The sequence below is a fragment of the Rhineura floridana genome, chromosome 1, assembly GCF_030035675.1.
Source record: "Rhineura floridana isolate rRhiFlo1 chromosome 1, rRhiFlo1.hap2, whole genome shotgun sequence".
NCBI lineage: Eukaryota > Metazoa > Chordata > Lepidosauria > Squamata > Rhineuridae > Rhineura > Rhineura floridana.
This window is the reverse complement of record NC_084480.1, coordinates 206004733-206030040: the sequence shown is the minus strand read 5'-3', so window position 1 is coordinate 206030040 and position 25308 is coordinate 206004733. Positions and strand designations below refer to the sequence as shown.

General features: G+C 38.9%; 1 protein-coding gene across 1 annotated transcript in view; it reads right to left on the bottom strand.

Moving 5' to 3' along the window:
• Positions 1 to 458: 458 nt before the first annotated feature.
• Positions 459 to 25308, bottom strand: part of GMDS (GDP-mannose 4,6-dehydratase) — a 539446-nt gene continuing 514596 nt past the window's right edge. Inside the window, exons 10-11 of the mRNA XM_061590696.1 lie at positions 2189 to 2257; positions 459 to 850 (exon numbers count right to left, since the gene is read on the bottom strand). Of these exons, the coding sequence (XP_061446680.1) occupies positions 788 to 850; positions 2189 to 2257 (132 nt within the window). The 3' untranslated portion in view covers positions 459 to 787. The remainder of the gene's footprint in view (positions 851 to 2188; positions 2258 to 25308) is intronic.

The window sequence follows — 25308 nt, the reverse complement described above, 5'->3', positions numbered from 1 at the left end:
AATAACATGAGGGTGAATATCCAGAAACGCCTTCTTAGATATAAGGCCAACTGAATACAATAATACTTTCCGCATTACTTTTCTATTGTACACTATTGTATACTTTCCCCACCGTCTGAGTAGGAAATAGTATGTGGATCATAAGTGACATTGTTTCTTTTATTTGAAAGACTCTGAGTATCTGCTTAGTGAAATATTAAATGGAAGAGGCAATGTAATGTTCAGAATTTAACATGATTCCATTGGGTAATATACTCATGATTTTACATCAATCTAATTGTAGCAAGATGCAGCAGCTTGAAACACTGGGTTTTCCAAACCTTAATTTCATTTAAAATTGCATTTTAAAAAGGAAGTACCCTAACTTCAGAAAGGAGGGATACTTCTGTAGCTCATGCTTTCCCGCCCTTCCCCTTCTACTTGTGGTGGATAAAGCATGAAAAACACACTGTAAAATCTAATTTACGGAAAGATAATTTTAATAGCATAAGAAAATGAACTGGAATGGCAAGCTATTTTCCAGCTTCTTGTTGACATATCAGGAGGAAAAGCACTATCACTTCAGCCTGTCCTTTGCAAGGAATTTAAAGCCATGATACATGGTTGAAATTTGAAACGAAAAACTGACTCATTGCACAAGCACAAGGAAATAAAATGGTAGCAAATCATCAACACCCAGCGAAGTGATTGTTGTCCCCATGCCCATCATTGGCATCTGTGCCACAGATAATTAGGCCTTATCCCTGGAGACTCAGTCATGTGAGCAGATACACAAGGAAGAACACATTCATGCATTGGGGTTGTTCCTCATAAGTTCCACATCAGCTTCCACCATCTCTTTCACCAGCTCCTGCCAGAAGGAAGACAGACAGACACACACACGTGTCAGGCTCTCTCTCAGTTTAGAGTGACAGCTATATTCCTACAATATTACACCTCTCCCCTTCTGTATCTAGTTGTCCTGATGATGATGATGATGATTAATTATTATTATTATTTATTACATTTGTATACCGCCCCATAGCCGAAGCTCTCTTGGCACTGCGACCCAAACTTACCTTTTGACATGAATTCAAACAGCCCATTTATTGTGCCCTGTAGAGCTGTTTATTAGGCAAGCATCAGGTAGCAAATTTTAGGAAATAAAAAATTGTTCATTATTTATTTTTGGTGTTTTTATTGCCAAGATGAGCATGATATGGATTTTCAGCCTCAGCTGCTAAAATGGCTTGACCCAGTCAAATGCAACTTGGCTCTGAATTAAATCCCACTGAATTCAGTTAGGTTTACTCCCACGAAAGCAAGCATAAGTCTCTCTGATATCAAAGAAATAGACAAATATGATCAACTCTTATTTTAAATCAACAGGTTTTCAAAATGCAGGATCACATCCATATAAATTTGGAAATAAGTCTCACTGAAATCAGTACATCCTACTTCGATGTAAACATGTTTAGGGTAGAGGAGAAGGATTAGATCCAAAACATGCTTTCTTGGAAGTAAGTTCCATTGCAGTCCTTTGGACTCCATTACAAATAAGCATATTCAGGAAACCGCTGAAGTACACAATCTTAGGGTTGTATCCAATTTTAGTCCTACTCAGAGCAGACCCACTGAAATTAAAGAGGTTCATTAATTTCAATAGATCTTTGAGTAAAAATTAGTGGGAGACAACCCTTGATTCTGTGGCTAGCTGCAATTCATTGCTTGCTTGCATTTGAAACAGTCTCATCAAAACAAATGTTTAGATAACTGCAGTGGTAGTCTGTTATTACCAGATGCTTTCCTGCTATAGATTAGTTACTGTATTTTTAATTTTTTAAAAAAGTAAATCAAAACTTTAAATCAGTTGTAGGTAACCTGCAGCCTCTGGCCTGATTTCATGTAAGGTGACACACAAAAGAGCTATGCAATTCCACAATCCTGCAAACTCCACCCACTTTGGACACAGGCTCCACCCCACTTTTGGCTCTGTCCCTGCTCACTACCAGCTTCTCCCCTGATTTATCTCAAGGGAATGTGACCCTTGATAAAAAAAAAGGCTCACACCACTACTTTAAATGATATAACATGTAATTTTATTTCTGCTAAAAATGTGATTATACATTTTCTAAAGCTAAGTCTCCCTTTTGTTTTCTAAATAGGCCCTCACATAAAGTGTACAGAGATAAAGTCAAACAGGACTTACATCAAATGTGACTCTGGGCTTCCAGTTGAGCTTTTGCTTTGCTTTGGTGCAATCGCCTTGAAGAAAATCCTATGAGGAAGAAAAACAAAGGGGGGGGAATAGCAGGGTCTTTAATTTGTTTCTTTTTGCCACTGTATGTAGAACAACTTGAATCTCTCTCTCTCACACACAGCTAACAATTTGTCTTTAAAAGAATGAAAGCAAACCTTTAGCTAAAGAAACCCTCAGCTGGATTCCCTTTCCAGGTTCCAGGAGAGGTGGAAAGGCAAGGTGATGGTTACAGAAGTATTGATAGACATCCCCGATTTCATTACAGACTCTTCCATCCACACATAGTTTCTGGAAAGTGCTAGTGATTCTCAGAAATTCAGACCACCTCTATTCTCTTTTCCAAGTTGTGCAACTCAACTCAAAGTGCTGTGGCTTATAAATCACCAGGAGGCAGCATTCAAGAATAGCTGTACAGGCCACGTATGTGTGCATGCTGCACATCAAAAATATAGACTCTTTAATGGAGAACATCTTGTTTTAAGCTGTCATACCTCCTAAGACTTGCTACTGGCAGAGCTGTTTCAAATTAATCTATCTACCTTGCACTCACCCCCCTTTTTGGTTAAATTACAGAAGTAAATCAAATAGCAAACCGGACACTATAATGTTCTCTTTCAGATACAATCCATATGATCACTAAAAGGCAGTGCTGAAAAACTTCACAGTTGAGAGATATAGCAAACAAATATAGCAAACAAATCAACTGGTTTTGTCATTTTGAACTAGTAGCTATTCTAAGTTTTTGAATTTCACTTTCATTAATCATGAAGGCAGGTTTACGAGTGATCCTAAGGACAGTATAAGAGCATAATTAGGTGTAAATACTGATAATTCACAATAGAACAAGGAAGATAATTATTTTATTTCAAAATGTTCTAATGACCTGGGTTCTTTAATTCAGTTTATAGTTATAGAAAATTAAAATATATTCTTATCATCACTCAGCCTAACCTACCTCACAGGGTTGCTGTGAGAATAAAATGAGGAGGGTGAACCATGTGTACCACCTTGAGCTCCTTGCGAGGAATGGTAGAATGTAAATGTAATAATAAAATAAATAAATTTAAAAAACTCTCCCATCATCTCTGACCAACAGCCATACTGACTAGGGCTTGTGGGAACTGGAGTTCAACAACATTTGGAGGGGCAAGCATTAGCCACCCCTGATGTACATGTAAGCACACAACAGCAGTCTTTGTCATGAGCCATCCACATTACTTCCACTGAGGATATACACTGAGGACACATTTCAGTATTGGTGGAAGGGGCTGCATCTCAGCTTAGCAGTCAGGGGCTGCAGCTAGGTCTTATGATGCTTTTGAAAGTGACGACAAGAACACCTTTTAATCTGGATGACATCACTTTCATATTTTGTTAATGCAAGCCAGAAGTGGTGAAAAACTGTTACAAAATTATGTGTAGATTCTACCAAATATAGCCTTTTAGGTTATTTACTGATCCAGTGTGGTGTAGTGGTTAAGGTGCTAGTCTATGACCTGGGAGACCAGGGTTCAAATCCCCACACGGCCATAAAGCTCACTGGGTGACCTTGGGCCAGTCATTGCCTCTCAGCCTCAGAGGGAGGCAATGGTAAACCCCCTCTGAATACTGTTTACCATGAAAACCCTAGTCATAGGATCACCATAAGTCGGGATCGACTTGAAGGCAGTCCATTTCCATTTTACTGATCCAGGAAATGCAAAATACAATTTAAGATTGCAATCTTAAATATACCTAGGATATGGCCAGGAGTATGTAATGGTACTTCTTTCTGAGGAAATATGTGTACAGAATTGCACTATAAGTTTTAAAAAAATAAAAATGAAAGCTGCCCGAAAGTTAATGAGTGGTTCTTGTTTAGTACCACATGTTACTTGTAAGCCATTCATTGCCATCTAGTAGTAACAATCATTTCAGAAAGACAAATTATGGTGGCTGCAACTCAATGATTCACTGAGTAAGCGTATGAAATGTTGAAGCTATGGTTCTAATACTTTGCATTTCTGCAAGTAGTTCATGCTATTAAAAAGTGTAATCACAATTACTTTAAAAATAAAAAAGTATTGTAGCAAAATCACTACTCAGCTATATTATTAAAACTGTTCAGTGAAATGCGATACGCACCTATTTAACTTCCAGATTTAGTCTGAATGCCAGTGCATGAGCAGACTGAAACTCTTTGTCAGGACTTTGCTTGGTTAAAGCACATTAAAGATCAGAAAGTTTATGGAAGGCGGGGATGCGGTCTCCTCCCTCCCCCTCAAAAGGTTATCAAAGTCTGCTGACCAAGTCAAATGCAATCCTACCATTCTTCCGCTTCTGCTGGAGTAAGACATAACAATGCGTCTGGATTGAAAGCACAGCCTAGTTTACTGTCTATGTTTTTTACAATGCATTTTTGTGCCGCTGGGCTCTAAAAATACATAAAATTGGGAAGGGGAGAGCAGTGAGACCCACAAATGACTTTCTGAATTATTCGATGATCACACACAATGAGAAAATCACAAAAGCAGCATTAATGCATTTAGTAATTTGTTAGTACTTTCATTTAAAGTTTTAAAACAAAACAAGTTTTTTTTTAAAAAGTATACTGTTTACAACAACATACACTAAACCTTTATGTCCTGTGAAAAGGAAAGCAAAGCTTAAAAATTGCACATTCAAAATGTGAGTTACAACCTGTTCTTGGGCATGGAAAAACAAATACTTGGCGAAGCAAGTGAAAACCAACAGCCAAATTGTTGCTGTTTAACATTACTGTACAAATCTCCCACAGATTTAAATTCACTTAGCTGTGATGTGATCTCTCTAGGATAGTGAAAAACATTAGTTTATCTGGTAAGATTCTTTAAAAACCCTCCTCCCCTTTTGTAATTGCAGGTTTAAATGTCAAATGCTACACAATTACATTCATTAAAAGTGATTTTATGGCAGTTCAGCTTTATAGTGTTAGAAAAGACACATACTTTTGCATCCAAGAACTGGTTAGAGTATGGTATGGAATTTTTTAAAAACAAAGCAATGAAAGCCAGAGGAAAAATGCAAACCATTTCTATGTAAATATCTCATTTCCTGAGTTCTGGTTCTGGGTGTCATCATAGCTTTTACTTTAGCTCATTAGGTGAATGATTGGGTTTCACTATGCAATTTATTACTGTCTAACTCAATTTTCTTTAGCAAACCATTTGAAAGCTTCATAGCACAAGCCTGGGATGGGGGGATGGTTAGCACAGTTGCAACATGGGACAATGTGTTTTGTTTGCTTGTTTGTTTTAAACTTAAAACTTAATTCTGAGACTTCCTGTAATGGCTGGAAAGTGCAAAGAAGAAGACATGCAAGGAGGTACATAAGCACAATGTCACAGCAGAGGGTGTTACTATAGTGCCATAGAATTGTTCTCCTGAGCAGCACAGGCACACATACAAGGCTGTCTGATATAAGCTATAAACAAGCCAATAGCAGGTTCTGCCCAAAGAAGGGTTTTTTTGGGGGGGGAGTACTATATTTATTTAGAATCATATCCCACCATATGTGGAGGGTTTAACTTAGCTAACAACAGTTTTTAATTAAATGTGTGTGTCTGTGTCCTTTAAAGGAGTCCCAAATGAAGTCAAACAGATGGGCAGTGTTACAGAAAGTGCTGATAATGCTCGAAGAATAATTATAGGTAGTTTTTTTTTAATACTTATGTAATCATGACGATTATGCAATTAAACAGCCTTAGCTACAAGATTTACACAAATGGGTTTTCAAACAGGAATAATAGCAGTCCATGTTGCAGGATTAGATTATGTTATATAGCAGTGGTTCTCAACCTTGTGTCTGTGACCCCAGGGGGGCTACGAAGTAATCCAGAGGGGGCTGCAAACAGTAAAGAAATGAATTATTATTCTTATTATTTTTTTAAAAGTCTTCACTCCCTGGACACTGTCTGCTTCCCACTGCTGCTGCAGATGTCACCTCCCCCTTGTTCTAAACGAGAGGGGAGGCCTTTTGCTGAAGTGCCAGAGGGTCTTTCAGGTGCACCGAGGACATGCATCTGCCTATAAAATACATGGCAGATGTCAAAGGAGGCTGAGGGTGGAGATACCAGGAAAAAGAGGGGATTACTATCACCGACTCCCCTTTCCTTGCACTGCCGCTGCTGACGAAACCCTTACTCAGAAGAAGAGAAGAGGGCTTTTTGTGAGGCAAAAAGAAGTAAGGCTACAAGGAAAGGGTGCTTTCCCCCTTCCTTCCAGGCAGCCAGCCTGCCTCCCTGGGGGAAGGGGGTCACGAAATTGTTTTAGTTAAAAAGGGGGTTATGTACTTATAAAGGTTGGGAACCACTGTTATATAGTATACATATGATGCAAATTTGTAAAGAGTGGTGGAATCCAAAATTGTTTGTTTTTGGCATTTTTGAATATGTGAAATTTGATCATTTCAGTATTATATATTTGTGTGAGCTTAATGAGCAGTTGGAGTATAACACATATTGAAAGCTAGAACTCTGTCATTTCAATTTGGTGTTGTTATACATTTGCCCTGTCTTGATTACTTTGATTTCATCTTTTACTGTGGTTCAGCCTAAAGCATCACCTGTTGGGAGTCAGGGACTTGACAAAATAATGTTAATGTTTCTTAATGCCTGTGGATGTTTTCCACAATCCAGTTTTTAGAATGTGACTCCTCAGAGCAAAGAGGGAGCAGAGATACTGTGAAAGACAGTTTTTGTAGTTTGAAATTAACCAGAGAAATGCAAGTTTCTAGTGGGAGTTAGTTGACAATGAGTTGCAGCCTTGAGGGAACACTACACTTGCACTGGGGATCAGAAGTTCACAGAAACACATATTTGCTTCAAATAAGCACTTTTGTATTTGCAAATAAAGCAAATATTACAAAGAGACTGTAAGTGTCTCTCATGTGTGTGCTCTCATCCAAAAGTAACTAACTGCCGCTGAACGTTTTACTACTCTAGAATAGGCAGCATTGCAACAAATACAATGAATGTTTGTGAACTGTAAATGTCTCTATAAGACAACAGACAATAAAAGCAAGAGTGTAGGTCAATTAGCAAACAAGCCCACAATCAAACAGGTAATGGATATTGAACATCTTTAGGAATTTCAGAAGGGTATCTATGAATGGCATTCAGTTTTAATTTTTTCCTTTGCTATTTTTAGAAAAGTAAAGTTGGGGAACAAGCATGATACCATGGGAATAGAAGAATGCCAGTGAATTTGGTTCTTCATCTAAATTTGTTTCAATGCAGTGTGAGCTGGCTATCTTCCATTCTTGGGTCAATAGCTTTTTAATATTTTTTTTAAGACAGAATTTTCATGGATAGCTAAAAATACTGGAAAATGCAGGCAGGTCAGATATAAAGTGGTTTCACTTGCAATTAAAGGAAAGACCGCTTCCTAATGTGAACAAAGAACCATTTCACAAACGTACATACAAACTAGCTTTTTTTGGGGGGGGGAGAGGAGATGATGGAAGAGAATAAAGACGCCTAAAGATGCCTTCCATTAAGGACTTGTTCTGAAAGGTGCTGAGCTCTTAAGTCCTCCATTTCTCTCATGATTTTGTTGGCACTCAGCACATCTTAGGATAACGTCCCATTAAAAAGTTTCCATGATACTGCTAAGTCAATAACAAATCAGGAAATCTAAGTCCAACCTCTTTCATAATTCACCAAAAACCTGTCTGTTAATCCTCAGTTTAACGTTTCCAAAAGGCCAAAGCACATGGATCCCAAGAAGTAATAAACATAAGGCTGATGATAACGGTAATGAATAGGCATCGCTCCTTGTTTCCCACCATGCTGCAGTATATCAGTACAAACTGAAGCTGAATCCAGACTTCTCCTTTACTGACAGGGAGTGATAAGAGACAAGAAGAAAACAGCAAACTGTCTGGTTTGCTCAGGAAGTTGGGAACTGGTGGCATTGTCCATCAAGGGGACCAAGAGAACGCTGTCAGGATTAAAACAATGCTTCAGTCAGCACAGTGTTTGACAAGCACATTGACAATGGAGATAAAATGGTAAATGGAGCAAAACAGAGGGAGTTGGCCCTGTGTGATGTATGATTTGGTGCTTAATTGCTTTGTGATGGAAACACTGCACAAGTTAATCCATACAAGGATATAAAGCGAGCATATGCAGACCTTATATTTTTACTTATGTTAACCAAATAACATGACTGGCAATGTAAATATAGGAAAAAATATTATTGACTGTTTCAGTTGCAAAAAATGGTTATTTAGTTAGATAAATGCTTCCAGTGGGAGGGCTAATCTAACGACCACTAAAATCAATCGTAATTTCAAGAGGCTCCAGTAGATTCTCTCTACATTAGGGGGAAAAGTGATGCCCTCAGTTATGTCAAAACCATGTTGTAGTTCCAGAATAGAAGAGACACATGTGGGTGTCACCTTTTTCCTGTTCTCTCACTGTGGAAGCCTAAGGTTCAGTTCCATCTTATGTGGTAAAGTCACCATGAGGCAGCTTTATTACGTCTGTACCCTGACAGAATCTGTTATTTGAGCTGGCTGGTACATGACAACTGCCACTCACCACACCACAGTAAAGCACTGAAGACTACAGATTGCTGTTGTAAATCTCTTTGGGATGCCTCGTGGGAAGCAATTCATAAATGACGTTTTAAATATATCAATTACAAAAGAGTAAATACATTAAGCACCATATTCATCCACCAACATTACATTTATTTATTTATTATTAAATTTGTTAGTTGCTTTACTACACATATATGCACTCACAGCAACTTACAATTAATAAAAATTAAAAGTAAAGCAAAAGATTAAAATATACATATATAAAAAGTTTTTTAAAAGTATGTAAGATGGTGGAGCAACCCTACGTAGAAAGGCTACCCACGTGAAGCCCTCCAAAAGCCTTTCAAAGTTAAGAATCAAAGGCCTGGGAGAGAAATGTTTTTACCTGGCACCTAAAGACAGATAATCATGGTGCCGGGTGTACCTCCCTGGGGAGAGCATTCCACAAACGGGAGGCTGCCACTGAGAAGGCCTATTCTCACCACTCTCTGCACCTTCTTCACAGGGGGCACATGAAGAAAGGCCTCTGATGCCAAGTGCAGGGTCTGGGTTGGTACATATAGGGAGAGGCAGTCCTTGAGGTATTGGGGTCCTGAGCTGCATAAGGCTTTATAGGTTGAAACCAGCTCTTTGAATTGAGCCTGGAAACTCACTGGTAGCCAGTGCAGTTGCACCAGAATCAGTATTATGTGCTCAAACTGTCTTGTCCCAGCGAGCAGTCTGGCTGCTGAATTCTGCACTAGCTGCAGTTTCTGAACTGTCTTCAAAGGAAGCCCCACATATAACCATTCCTGTAATCTAACTGAGAGGTTACCAGAGCATAGACAACAGAAGTCTATTAAGAATTAATTTCAACATAACTAATTTTCATTTACATAGTCTCTTTTCAGTCATCAGAGAGCAAATTCATTGAAAGTATAACATGCAATATATTAAAAATCACCAAGGGGGGAAGGAGGGGGGAGACAGAAAGAGAAAGACAGGATTGCATTTAGCAGGATTTTTACACATCTCCTTTTTAAGACTCAATGTATACCAGAAATGGGACTCATTTTACCAGGAAAACATACTTGGGTTTGCTCATTGGGAAAGTATCACCCCCTATTTATTTATTAAAGCAACATTTTCACCACATGAAACTGCCATGGAAAAATCAACTTGTGGTGAGTTTGTTACATCAAAGAGTAACATCTAAATCAGCCTTAAGTGCTCTTATCACCAGCTGTAGCAGGACTGCCAAACACAAAAGTACAGAACCATCAGTTTTACATTCCAGTTTTTTATAAGGCAATGGGGTGTGTGTATGTGTGTTTGTGTTTAAGTCTTACGGGGAAATTATGAAAAAAATGTTTTACCACATAGATCTCATATCTACTATTTAATGAACATTGAATTTATGTTATTTCAGTTACTGAATCAGAATGGCCTAATCCTGCAGTTTATATACCAAAATCTATGCATGGTTAATGCAGGATATCATATTACATTTTGTTATTTAGCAGCCATTACTTCAGTACTCCAGTTCCTGAATGATGCTACTGGCCTGTCCCGCCATATGTCTGCAGCCCTGCCTCCTTTGCTTATTGCTTCTGCCCTGGTTTAGGTTATTCACCCTCCCCCCCCCCCCAAACAAACATCTTTTACCCTTTTTAACTGTGATCATGCTGGTGAGTCACTAGTACTGACTTGCAGGTGATCAAACAAGGAATTGTAACTTGGTGCAATTCCATCGCTGGAGTAAGGCATATGCTCCTTCCTACTCATAGTATACAAGAGTCCTAAACATCTTCCCAACCCACATTTGTTACTACAAAACACCTGCACCTTTAAGCACCTTGTGGTTCAGATCTCTTGTACCTATGAAAGCTTAATGGATAGATTGTCCTGCTTCACAGGAGAGTGGCTCTTACCCCTTCCAGCTCTGTGATCCTGAGAATGTACAAAGTCCTTCCCCTGACACTGCATTTAATCACTGCTATAAGTCAGATTCTGTCACTCTTTTCAACAGATGACAAATGATGCCACTGAACTGTTCTCACAGTACTCATAAAACTTTGTCTCTTAGAAGATTCAAAATCATAAAATAGCCCATGTCTGAAGGACACAATTACTTTAATTTAAAACATGAAGAAAGAATCACAAGGCTGTGATTTAGATGAGTATCTTGTATCAGTGTATATCTAGGGTGAGAGATATTTTCTCTAGACGTTTCTGATGGATGTTTACTAGTCCTACTCTCCTTACTAAAATCACATACAGATAGCATGGTGGTCTGTAGATTTGGAAAGTGGGAAAGGAGGCAATAAGTCTTACTTATTTGGGGTCTTAGTCCCAACTGACAGTCATGCTTCAACAACAACGATGCTGTTTACTATTTATCAGTTATAAACAACAAAACCACAGGGTTTGGGTAGCAGGTTTTGTGTGATTTTCAGCATAGCTAAACAGTTAAATATATATCTTCTATAATCACCAAAATTTCTAACATTTTTGCATTGCATTTACTCTCTTGTTGCAAAGCAAATGATTAATGAAAGGTTTTAGATAAAAGAAGGTGGGATAGTTCTGCATTTGGAGCAGGTCTCCAAACGTATCCCTCAGCATGCTCAACAAGAGAGGAAATCCAAGCAATGGACTTTCACATGACATCATAAAAGCCTAATTTATCACCAGCCACCAAACATCTAGAAAATCATAACATCCTTTCAGGAAAGCCATGTGCAAAATAATCAGATCTACTTTGATGACAGCTTTAATATGTTAGTCCAAGTAGGACACTACATAGAGTAACCCTTTGCAGGCGCTTGTTTACAGCAAAGCGTGCCCTCACAAAATTCTCTTACACTCCTGCTGCATTCTTCACCTTAAAGCATTTGTTGAATTCCATTCCATAGGTATACTTTTCCAAATTAATATTGTTACAGTGTGATTCTAGTCTCTACATACCATATTTAAAATAACTCTGCTAACTGAAATGTAGGACTAAAGAATGGTGAATTTACACTAAGTGAAGGATCACCCAGCATAAAAGACATTCTTGAGTGGCATAAAGTGCCAAGCTGGACAGGTCATGAATCCATTTATCCAAGGACAAACAGGAGTAACCCTCTTTCCGGTGCCCCTCTAAAGCCATATAGTAAAACTGTAACGACAACATCCCTATCAGAGGCTGCATTTATTAATAAGAGATAGTCTCACTAACATAAAACTGATGCAGTAACACCTGCAGTTGTGTCTAATCTTGTGAATGCTCTGAGACATATCTAATACATGTTGAGACTGCAACCTTCCACATTTTGGAATAGTTCTGAAATAAAGATTTTACTATGGGTGTGGTAACACTGGAACCTTGACAGTTTTGCAGTTTGCATCACCTCTTGTCTGCTTAATGTGTGGAAAGTACTTTATTAGATCTGTATTAATCTAATATTTCCCTGATTGTCCTGGCATTGTACTTTGACACTCATATGTTGCCCCTAAGACTGATTTTTTTAACCCTTCTATTTAGCCTTGGTTGTCTTTTCTTTACAACCTACTTGGGTTGACCTGCTTCTAAACAAACCTGAGTTTGAAGGAAGTTGTCTACTCTCCTCACAGTCTTGTAAGGAAGTATATGCAACAGGGAGATGGCACAGATGATGTAGCTAGTTTGTCTTTGCCTAGCATCTGATACAGGTATGTTGGAAGCTAAACTGAGCAGAATTGTTTGTTTTTAATTACTGTGTATGAATCTATAGTTTTTATGTAATTAAAAAAACTGTTTATTTTTATATTAACCACTTCTAATCTCAGGAAAAGCATTTTTCCCTGTTTGTATCTTGTTGAAAGAATTAATAAAGACATTTATTTTTAAAAAAGAGTGTACCCAGAACTATCAATACAATCTAGATTCAGCTAGTAAAAGCCACCCTATCTAAAAGGGGGTTACAAAGAGTTTATAATGTTAAACCAGCAATCAAAATGCCATCCCACGGACTCTCATAGTACACATGTGGTCCGTGGCTGCTGCAATCAAGAAAACATCTGCAGTCAATCTTTGGGGGAGCAGGCAGTCTCTTAGGTGTGTAGATCCAAGCTGTTTTGATCTTATTTATAGGCCAAAACTATCATCTTGGATTGGACTCTGAAGGCTATAGGAAAGCAGCCCAGTTGGTGCAGCACTGGATATGACGCAAGTGCTGCTGTGCTCTGTGATACCTGCCAGATCTCAGTTACTTCTGCTTTCTAAAACAGGCATGCTGTTCTTTTTTTGTCTTCCCCCACCATCTCACTTTAGGTTTTCAGGTAACCTATCCTTTTCCGAAGGGACTTCCTGCCACAGGACACAGTTCAACCCACAATGCTGCTGAAGCATTGATGAACCTTCCACTGCACAAGGAGGACAATTACAGGAGTTCTGCACCGTGGGCCTTGCTAAGCATGACAGCGGTTCTTTGGGCTGAATCTGCGGAAGAGCATGCTGCTGCTGTTAACATCTGAAGGGCACATATCTGGGTTCAAAAAGAGGCAGACAGATTCATGATGCACAGGAATATCAGACAGTATTAGCTAAGATTATCAAGGCATGTGGAGTCATGTTCAGGGTGTTTCTAAACTACAGACTGCCAGAAGGAGCTAAGGATGAATGACAAGGATTTGATTACTCCCATTATTGTCTTATGCTGTTTTATTCTTCCTATGGTGTAGCCCTTACTGAACATTAGTGGAGACAGGATGCAAGTTTATATGGACCAGAGGTCTGATTCACAAAGGGTTCCAATATTCTCCACTGCTCTTTTCAGTAAAACATCCTCCCATTTGCCATCTTTCTTAAGTTGAAGGCCATCTGTCTTTCTCTTTTCCTCAGCTCCACAAAGGATTTTTGCATTTTAGTTTCCCTCATTTTAAATCCAACATTTTAGCTTGTTGTAGCACCATCCTCACACTCAGGACAACCTGTGGGTATCTGTCCATCTTCTTTCTACTTTCTTCCTTCTACTTTTCCAGCTGGCAGCCTTACCAGAAACATCCATGCTAAAGATGTTTCTTCCAGACACACATAAAAGAAAGCAATACATATTGCACTGGCATAATTGGATGTGTTTTTTTAACAGAAGTGCTGCATGGACTGCTCCCCAAACATTTCTGCTTCTCTATTGACATTTGATGTGGACATTCTGATCAATCTGAGTTAGTGGTTCTACAGCAGCGGTGCCAGGAAACCTCTGACCCATGCACCTAATTAGATCTGCCAGGTCTCCCCATTTGGATTGTGAGGCTGTTTCAGGTAAGCCACCCCCACCTGTCCTACATTTGATGCTCTTTGCTTGCAAAACCATAGCAGGTCTTTGCAAGCGCCAATAATAACCTGATTAGTCCTTGTGAAGCACTGTGCCTTTGCAAGTGCAGCTATGATCAACAACTGATTGTCAGCACCTGCAAAGCCCTGTGCCTTTGCCCACACAGTTTGATTTCAAGCAATGTGGGCAAAGGAAAACAGGTTACCTGCATCATTGTGATGTTAGTTATTGACAGGTAAGCAGTCCCACCACCTGTCAGAGTTGACCCAAAGGGGGTGGGGGATGTAAATATCCAGCCAGTGGGCTGGATTCAGTTTATCATACCTAGTCTACAGCTCCTGAAATGATGTAATGAATAAGTTTTCCAGCAGTCCGGCATCCATAATGTTAGGAGTGCACTCACAGATCTGCGTTATTTAAATAGCTACATGCACCTCTCCTTTTTCAGGGCATCACCACCAAATGAAAACAGTGTTGATGTCAGTCTGTCCTCTCTGCGAACCTGTTAGCTTAAATATCTTCAACTGAAAAAGGCATTTTTGATCGACTACCAAAAAAAACCCTTGATTATTTCACCCTGCAAGCAAACACGAAATAACATTTCAGAAAAGGAAAAAAACAACCCTGTCATTTTCAAATGATCCTGCCCTAATTACCAAGCTTCCTTTAGATCCAGAAGAAAGGGCAACACTAAAGCAAACTTTATTTAGCTTTTTGGGAGGAACTGGGCTTATGAGTTGGGGAGCAATCCCTTCTGTTTAAACATCGCCCATGTGCTTATCACAGGCAATAAGTTCACTTTTGGATGTTGATCCCTTGATATGGCCACCATATGTTTTAAAACACAATTCAGGGATTCATTAGATAAAGCACAAATACCCCTACCCTCTATTTAGTATCCCCAAGTATGCACCCAAATTCTAAAATAAGCAGATTTTCACACTGTAGTGAAAAGGCTTTGTGTTTTGATTTTATAATAGCTTTTTAATAATAATGCTCAGTAAATGGTTCTTTTGCAGCTACCCATAATGATGAAACCACATAAAACAACTCAAACAATTGCTTACCCTACACAACCAGAAAACCCCAAACCAATGTTTAATACGGGTCACAGATTACCAGAGTGTGTTTTGCATAAGGAAGGAAACCATCATTACATTCTGTGGTTTTGCTGCCAATTTTTAAGGAATGATATGAATTATAGACTGAGAACTAAATTAATTTGTTAAAACAATTATGAGAGAGTTATGCAAACGAGGTCCTTGACAGATATTGAATATCATGAAGTTATCCTCAGTAATCAGCAAAGAACAGAGCAGCAAAGAGAGCTCTTTTTCCAGTAGGACCTGTCTCTTGGAATTGCTTATTCTGGTAATTAAAGTCATATGTTTTCAGTATTGTGAAAAAGTTAATATCTTTATTAGGAACATGAACCACCTTGTGACAGTGTAATCCTGCCTGCTGCTGCCTGTATGCAATGGCTGCTGCTTCCAAGAGCTGCTCACTTCTGTTCCTCTTCAAATCCTTATTCAAGTCTTACACGGTTTGGGAAAATGTGAGTAAATACAGTGCGTAGTTTTTAAAAAAACCAGAAGAGTTTAGCACTTTTTAGTGCTTCTACATGTTCTTTGAACAATTATTTCCTTTGCAAGTCCTTTTAAAGCAAAAAGAAAGAAAAGTAGGAGTAAAGTGCTAGAACTGATGACAGAAGGATACAAAAAGAGAAGCACCAATTAAGTTGTTCATCTGAGCTACTGCAGTCATATAATTAAATGCTTAGGGCAAAAAGATGTGTTCTTCCACACAGCCTTTTGATTTAAACTACCAATGTATGCTAAGTGAAGAATTTGGTATCTTCTTTGTGAGCAAATTAATGCAGATTAGGCCTCATTTTTCTTTCCAGTTCCCAGCAGGTCTGTACTGACAGATCAGGATGCAGAATGTGTTCCACACCCATATGCTCATCAAACACAGACAGTTTTTTACTGCTATGATAGAGATCCACAGTTTCCCAATCATGGATGTATGTATGCATTAGATGTTGACTGGAATATCTAAAACGAATTTTTGACTCAGCTTTGTAGTGTGAGGAGCAAAGCATGGGAATAATATATCTTACTAAGAAGTCCAAAGTAAGCTAAAGTTCCCTGCATTTAGGGACAAACACAGGGTTGTAGTCGTCTGGGGTCTCAGGGGGTCTTAGACTCCTTTTTGGGAGCAGGGTCCCAGTTGGGTCCCTATTTCTCCAGCGTCCTGTAAGCCAATTAGCACAAAATGGGTGTGTGCTAGCCACTGAGAAGAATCTTCTTATCAGCTAACAAACTCCCCTTTCACACTCCTAGGGACGTCTGTTGTTGTGGGAGAAATCGCATGTGGGACAGACTGAAGAGTGTGGAGATGATAATGGAGAGCAAGCGAGCAAGGAGGTTCAGCTGTGAGTGTGGCATGATGATAATGAAGAGACCCTGCACTTCTGAATTGGCCACTATGCTACTGGACAAACATCAACAATCTATGACATTTATATTAGTTTTCTGTTATTTCAGGTTGCTTCCTGTAGTGGCAGGATTTTGCTCCATGTACTCAGACCTCCAACCAGCAGCAGTACAGGCAGAAAGGAAATTAGCAGGCTTGGCCCAAGATGTTGTGCTGCCTGATGCAATGTTCCCCACCCCACACAATCCATGTACAGAAACTGACTGGACAGGCAATTGAAACTTCTGGCAGTGAAACAGCATCCCCAGGCAGCAGGCTAGTTTAAGGGGAGCTTGACACACACAGCTCTAATCTCCAGTAGAGGGACTGGCCAGAGGCTCAGGAATAATGGTCCTCACATACTGGAGGGTGCTGTCCCCCCAGTATCTACTCTCTGAGGGGACTGCTTCATTCTGCCTAATGACAGGTCTGGCCCTGGAGGATGAGGGTGAACAGATCATGGGCACAACTTTATATTAATAACTAGTGGATGTCCTAAATAAGCACAACATTCCCTGAAAAATCATCCCATGTAGAGACACTCTTAGCAGAAGAATGACAAGTGTATTAGAAACAATTTTACATGGGCATTAAGAAAAGAACCCCTCTATGTGGCTTTGATGAGCATGAAGATCCTGAGCATTTTTTTGAAATATATGTATTTTGATATTTAGCTAGTTCATGAAATGTAGACATTTAAGGCATCTAATTTCATTCATTCAATTTGGGTCCCACTTCTCTACTGAAGCACCTTTTACAAATACACCAAGTCTCTTTTTGTGATTGTCAATTCATGCTATTGAATAATAATTAATACAAGTTTCAATAAACATGTTCTGCACGTCTTTTTGCAGTTTATGTAATTCATCTTATTCCATTTTCACATACATGTTAGAAACACTGAGAATATTGACGATGGTTCTGTTGAAACCAAAACACGTACCTGATTCAAGTCTGTTATGTTGTGAAATATATATATTATTATTTTGAAAATCCCAGAATGTTAAATATATTAAAAAGTGGGACCTCAAGAAAATTTTGCTGTGTGGAATGTTCCTGTTTACTATTTCAGTCAGTCAGCCAGCCATGCCCTTCTCCAGGCGGCTCTATTCCATTCACTCCTTCCAACACACATTGGACCCTCTGTCTGTCTGTTCGTATTCTGTGACCGCTAAACATGTGCAGTCCTAATTGGATTGTTTTCATGATCCCTCTCCCCCAAGATTCTTTGTACTTATGCAAACCTTGGAGTTTCATCAAGAACTTAATACCTCTCTCTTGTTTGTTAATGCTTTCTTGGTACTCGCATCAGAAACAGAGGATATAAATTGTGTTTCCCCATTCTGTGCTTCTAGATGACAATTTACTGTGGAATTGATGCTGCTCATGTATGCAAGTTTTTTGCACCATCCATGCAACATCATTATCAAAATGTCAGCTTTACTTGTTAACGTTTAATCCACATTTCCTCTTCCTGTGAAAAATCCATTAAGTAAAAATAACTTCTTATACATGCACAGTCACTGCTAGTGTGGAAGCTCATTAGCACATTTTTCTGGTGGGTGGTTTATCGTGTGGTGACATTTCAGTGGGTGGCCTCTATTGCCACTCCCCTATTTTTGCTTGCTCCTCTCCTGAGTCTAGGTAGCTGTTTTGCTTCAGGTGGCAAAAACAACATGAGTGTGCCTATTATTATTGATTGGCACGTGCTGAAGGCACATTGGAGTTTCAACAACCCAGTTTGGAGGAGTTATTCTCTCAATATATCAACAAGTGTGTGGGATTTCCTTTGAGACTATAACTGCAGTACATTCAAAACGATTAATGCAGAGGTTTTGCACAAGACCCATTTATTATAATTTCAGTACAGTAATACTTCAGTTAACAAAGCCTCTGGGAGAGACGCTCCTTTTAACAAAGTCTTTTTTGGGTGCACGGGATGTGGGGGATGCACACTCTGACATAGCTAGAATGTGGCTTCTTGTCTACTGAACTGTGGCTGTTGCAGGCAGCTCTCTCACATGTGGCTGGAATGGTGCTCCTTACCAGATGGCACAGCCGCCTCTACAATAAACAGTACTTTGGGTGCCCTGGCATCACTGTTTACTGTAGATGCTTCTGCTTGAGAGAGAGAGAGACAGAGAGAGAGAGACAGAGAGAGAGAGAGAGAGAGACAGAGACAGAGACACACAGAGAGAGAGCAATCACAGAGTGGTGGTGGCGGCGGCTGCCCCTTGCCTGCCTGCTTCAGTGTACAGAGCCTTCAAGTGGTCTGTATGCAAGGCTTACCTGACCTGGTTGTTTCATTTCAGATATGCATACTGTATTGTTAGTTTTGAATAAAAGTTTACTGAAATATGTTGAACTGCTCTTTCTTTTTGTGCTGTAGGAACCTATCCCTATTCTTTCCATGTTATTCCTACTTCTGATACCAAAGTTTCTGTTAAAGAGGTCATGTCCAGGAATGTATGTACTTTCCTGGGTATTACTGTATATATCAGTCTTGGGCAAGACCTTTGCATTAATTTTTTTTAAAGAGAAAAACCAAATGGAAATGAATTCTACACTGCTTTCAAAAAAGTACAAACCTCCATTGTGAAACACGATAACTAGGGTCTGGTAAAGTTTGCTCTTGTGCAGTTTGTGTGAATTTTTCTTTAAAGGTGCACACACAGGTACAGAAATACTTGCATACATGTCTAGAACAGGGTCGCTTGTTCACCGGTAGATAAATTCTTAGCAAGTGACCACTAACTATAGGTACTCTGGCTTATTTCTTTAATTAGACTTCCAGTAATGTTAGTTCCTCAGTTATTCACAGTAAGTAATACTTGTGGCTCTTATTTAAGAGTACATACCACAAAGATTAACTTCCATTTTAATAAATTGCTGTATATGAAAAAAAAACCTTGCAGTGTAAATCAGAACAGCCCATATAAACTCAAAAATCAATATTTTTCAAGAGTACTAGATTCTGCACTTGGCTATTTAGTTTTAAAAAATGTGTAAAAACATATGCAGGCAGACAGCTCTTTGGCTGCACATCTGAAGAAGCTGAAACACGTAAATTATTACTTATAAACCAATTGTAACTCATGTTCACTAAAGAGGCTCCAGAGCTTCTCTTTTTGAACCCTTTACGGAATAAATACCAATGCCATAGTAACAGAGGACCTATAATCCAATTTCTTTTTGATGATAGCAGAACAATGGCAACATAAAATTCTTGCCAAGAGGAGCCCATCAAGCTCTTCAAAAATGTTTTCCAAATACATCAGACCTGAGGAGTGAAATTAAGAGGGGAACTGAAAACATGAATCATATCGTAAACCCATTGTTTTTTCTACATACCAGGGAGAAAGATACCAAGAACTTTGCAGATAGGACAATTATGTCTGAACTTGTAAATCCTCTCTCTACAGATTTTTGTGGTCAAACATCCACATCTGTATGTGTTTGTGTGCTCATGCGTGCACGTGCCCCCCCCCCAACATGTCAGATTTGTTAAAATTCTGATAGGCTCAAGCCTATAGGTTGTTCTTTCCTAAATTACAGATTTTTTAAAAAAAAAAATTAACTTGGGCAGTACGAGCATCATTAATAGTTGAACTCTTCCTAAGCAGAACTCTAGTTTATTGTCCATAATCACCCATTCAGTTTGTTTACCAATTGCAACAAATGCGTAAGAAAGGAAGGGATGGACTTCTGGCGGTAATGTCTACAGGATACTTTTTTCTTTACAGGGAAACTTGTATAGGTAAGATCTGTTTTATGTACTCCCCAATCTTTCTGGACAGAAGTTCTAACATGAGAAATGTGTACCAAAGCAGCACATCAATCTTAAAGTGTGTAATGAATGTCAGCACAGCAAGTGATTAATTTCTAACGAGAGATGGTCCAAGCTTGCAAGTCACACTCTGACTAGAAGCCAACTCCACCCCTATTTCCCTGTAACATCAGAAATATGAGGATCTACATCAAGCCACCTAGAGGTGAGAGAAATGTACGATACCTCATCATAATTTCACATGCTACACCAAAAAAGTAAAGGGCAGTGGGCAGATTTCTGAAGATGTACATCAACATCCACTTGACTGCTTCACTGAAAAATTTGCCATTGCAAAAATTTGCCATTGTAAATTCATCCTCTAACAATATATGGCAACAAAACTTTACATGAAAAATATTTATTATACTTAAATCTTCCTCTTACATAGGAATCCCAATGGCCTGAGCTGCTTATTTAGTGCAGCAACAGGTGCTCCCAGTCTGTTCACAGGTCCTGGAAAACATTCATTTCCATGGTACTGGAAAGGAACTCTGTAAAACCTATGACTTAAATATAGGTTGGTCATGCAATAGCACACATGGTAGATTGCTGCTGGTGTTTACTAGCTGCTCGAGAGGCATTTTGTGAGGTGCTGACATTAGAGAGGCAAGTTTTACTATGGGAAATCTATCCCTTACATGACAGCTACTTTTCTCACCCTGAAACATGATGATCCAACTTTATAAGAATCTTAGAATCAGTACTGAAAATGTAAGTGCACAGTTCCAGAATTCAATGCTTCACAAAGTTAGGTGTCACTTCAACCTAACAGTTTGTATCCACTGACACACTATGGCTACAAGCATCATCACTGCTAGAGACAAATGAACATTTACCTGAAGATCACCTCACAGTTTATCTGTCTGAACAAACTGACCAGCTCTTAACCCCAAACCTCACCCTTTCTCTAAGTGGCATTACAAAGGGATTGTGCAACTGTAGCTCCCATTTTCCTGTTTCAGGATTCCAGGGGAACCCAAATTCTTCCCACACAATGTACTTCCCTCTTTTTAGTCAGTTGGTGTACATCTTTATGGCTTTGTGCCAAACTCCCAACAGAATTTTGCCAACTATTCATATTTATCAGAAAGCTTTTATAAATATGGCCTCTATCCAAATTTTTTATGCTTCAGCTGCAATCCGATTATCTCTTCTCCCAATATACCCATGTATACACAATGAAAGGTATTTATGGCTCATTTTAATTACATATTGTTTGGTATAAGACAGTAAACCAACAATTTCCTTTCCCTTCACAATGCACAGTTTTCTCCTTAAGCTTTTTAATGTATTTATTATACCTACAAACAGTTCTTTTCTTGTGATGGTACTCACCGGGATGGAGTACTATCACCTCTTTTTTTGTTGCGCGTGGCAGCCATTTTACGCTAGCAATCAGGGCACTTCTATTAAGATATGAGTGCCGGCACCTCACTTTTTACCACAAAAAAGGGCTGCATACAAACATTTATATCCCACTTTTACCTTCGAAAAGGACTAGTCAAAGTGACTAACACAGTATAAGAACAAACACAAAAATAACTCATAATTAAACCAAGTTACCAAAAACAACCAAGACTAAAAGCAGCATCAAAGAAGAAAGAGCCAGAACTATCAATCAATACATTAAGTAACAGCAGAATCAAAGGCTTGTTTAAAAAGAAATGTCTTCAAACACCAGCAGAATACAAAGAGACAGGGAGGTAACAGAGCCCAGGCTTCCCCAACCTGATGCCCTCCCCCAATGCCCTGGATCACAATCCTTGGCTTACTCATACTTCTGTCAGCAGCACTCCTACTGCCCACTATTACATATCTCGAAACCCCTGGATAGGAAGAAAATTAATCAGTATTTAAACTCTCATATAGTGGAAAGGGAAAATGAAAAAAATGAGGAAGGTTCCCTTCAAACAATCTTCACATCAAAGTCACTGTACTCTTCCTTCCCTACAATTGTAGGTTTGATTGGTTTATGTCAAAGTTGGCTGATTTTTTTGGCACGAGGGCCACATTCACTCTTGGCAACCGTCCAGGGGCCAAATGCCGGGGGTGTTGTCAAAAGTGGGTGCGACTGCTTATACTCTTGCATGTGTGTGCACGCACACAAACACAGCCTCCCCTCCTCTGCAGCTGATCCATGCAGATCAGAGAGGGAGGTTATTTCAATCAATGTGATGACCAGGTTGGGGGGGAGCTGATTTAAATCCTCATCAGGGTGCTGGCCTAGGCAGAGGGATTATATTGCTTTGCCCACCCCAGCACCCTACCCTTTTTTTTTTTTTTTGCTTTTTCTCCCACCATTGCCAACATTGGTGGAGTCTTGAGGAGGTCAGAAAAATTGCTGGGAAGGGGCCTGTGGGTTACCCACCCAGGATTTACAAAATTATCATAAAATAATCAAAAGCAATGACAAACAACAAATTAAAATAACATTTAAACAAAAGGTTTAAATGGTCTGGCAAAAGAAAAAGGTATTCACCTGGCAGGCACTAAAAGGATAACAATGTAGGTGCCAAGCAAGCCTCCCCAAGAGGGAATTCCAAAGGTGAAGCGCTATAGCCAGGAAGCTCTCCCTCCGGTCACCACCGATCTCAATTCATACAGATCAGATTAATACAATATACTATATGTAAGATTGTGTTGGAAAACATGAATAGGAGCAAAATATTTCTGCTAGATTACTTACTAGGGCTAACTGTATGGAATGTATCTCACCTGTATTAATGAACCTCCACTAGCTTCTAGAACATTTCCAGAACATCCAACATTCAAAGGGCTGGTTCTTACTCCAGCCCTTTATAGCTGGGAACTGGAATATCTAAAGGACAACCTGCTCCCGTATGAACCTGCTAATTCATTACAATAATAATGTTTAAAGGCCCTTCTCTGGGTGCTCCAGCCTTCAGAAGTTAGGCGGGTGACAACAGGAGAAAGCACGTCCTCCCCAGAGATGCTGTTCTGGTGCCTACTTTATTCAGCTTCAGGTTCACAGGAAGATAAAAAGTTGCTTTACTCTGAGTCAGATCATTATTCCATCTAGCTCAGAATGGTCTGCACCCACTGGCAGCGGCTCTCCAGAGTTTCAGGCAGGAGTCTTCCAAGCCCTACATGGAGATGCCATGGATTGAACTTGGACCTTCTGCATTCAAAGCACATGCTCTACCATTAGGCTATGGCCCTTCCCATTCAGCTATCCCTAGCCATAAAAGCTCCACTGTTTAAATGAAAAGTGATGTTGTTTTCTTGCTGTTTCCATTTTGTTTTCTCTACTGGTTTTACTGCCTATGCATGTCTGTATTCTCAAATGATTTAATGATTTTTACATTGTTTTATTTTATCATTAGAAGCTACGTTGTGCATCTCTCAAAATTGAAATGCTGGGTATAAATACCTTAAATATGCATACATAAAAACAAAAGGCTGGATTCTCACACTGTGTAAGTTCACAATATCCTTTGAATGTGCTGATCCTGATATAAATATCCACACTCATGCTTGTTTTCATGAAATAATTCTTTTATATTTTATATTAAAATATTGTCAGTGGTGAAAGAATATCTTTTTTAAAAATAAAATCTCTTATGCGGTATAAGAGGTAAAATAATTATGTAACTATATTTGAAGAAATCATGCTGCTGGTAACATATGGGTCTAATGTGGTTTTCTACTGCTAATATGATTTTATCAGACATAGCAAGATGATTATATGGTGGACACAGCTATGTTCACACAAGAAAATCAGGATACGGGACATAATATACTACTTTAAAGTCAATCTTGTGATAAATGAAAATGCTTCAAAGGTATTGCGTGTAGATATATCTGAGCTCCTGAAGCCTTAACTGGGAGGAAGATTTCCCCAGAAAAACAGATAAAACATTATATACATCCCTAAGTATTTAAGCAATTATAATCACTGCATTGTTAGGATTCACTAAGATACTATTGCACATGGGGTGTATAGTTGGCCCAGGAGTGACCTTTTCAGAGAATGATCACACCCTAGGGTGTCAAAGTACTATTGCATCACAGTAACATGCACTGAAATCAACAGGCAAGAAACAAAGGAGTTTAATTTTAGTGAGAAGAGAAGTGGCTCAGGTTCAGTGAAGCTGCAACAAAGAGGATTAGATTTAGCTTCTTTCTGCCAGCAAGACCATGTGAAGGATTTCATGCAAGTTAGGACAGAGTATTATTTCTTTTGCCTGACCTCAGTGTACCTGGTAGGTATGGATAAGGGACAGATGCTTTAATTCTCAACTGAGCTCCACGGGGAGGAGCATTAGAGGGAGAAGATACTAGTTAAACCAGTGCACTGCGCAGCCTCACAGGTTATACCTCTTTAATCAGTGGACATTTTTTAAAAAAACACTGAGCCACACACAAGTTTATAAGGTAAGAACAGCTGCAATGGTTTTTCTCTAGTATCTACCGTTCTTTCTAGAATCTGAGTGTGACACCTTGGGTAGCTCCTGCCAAATATTTCATATGATCACTGACAAGCTGAGGCACCAGTAAAGCACAGACAAAACACATTAACTTCAATGACAAAATATGGGAATCACCACCAATGGGATGTAGTTCAGTCTTTTTTTTTCTTATTGTAATTTTAATTATAGTAATTAATAAAGAGTAAATACATTTACATTGGAAAATCTATAGCAGAAAACAATAACAACAATCACATTAAAATCACAAGAGATTTAGATTAAGTAAAATAATGAAAAAAATTGAGAGAAAAATAGAAAACTCTATTACCCTATGAAATCTGACAAACATAGTTACCCATGTTCTACAACCATTAATTTCATATCATCAACAATACAACATCACGTGCAAGATCACAAATAACAAAACACATGTAATCTTAAGGGACCATGAATTAATTTCAGTCTTAACCTGCTTACAACTTTACCAGTTTGAA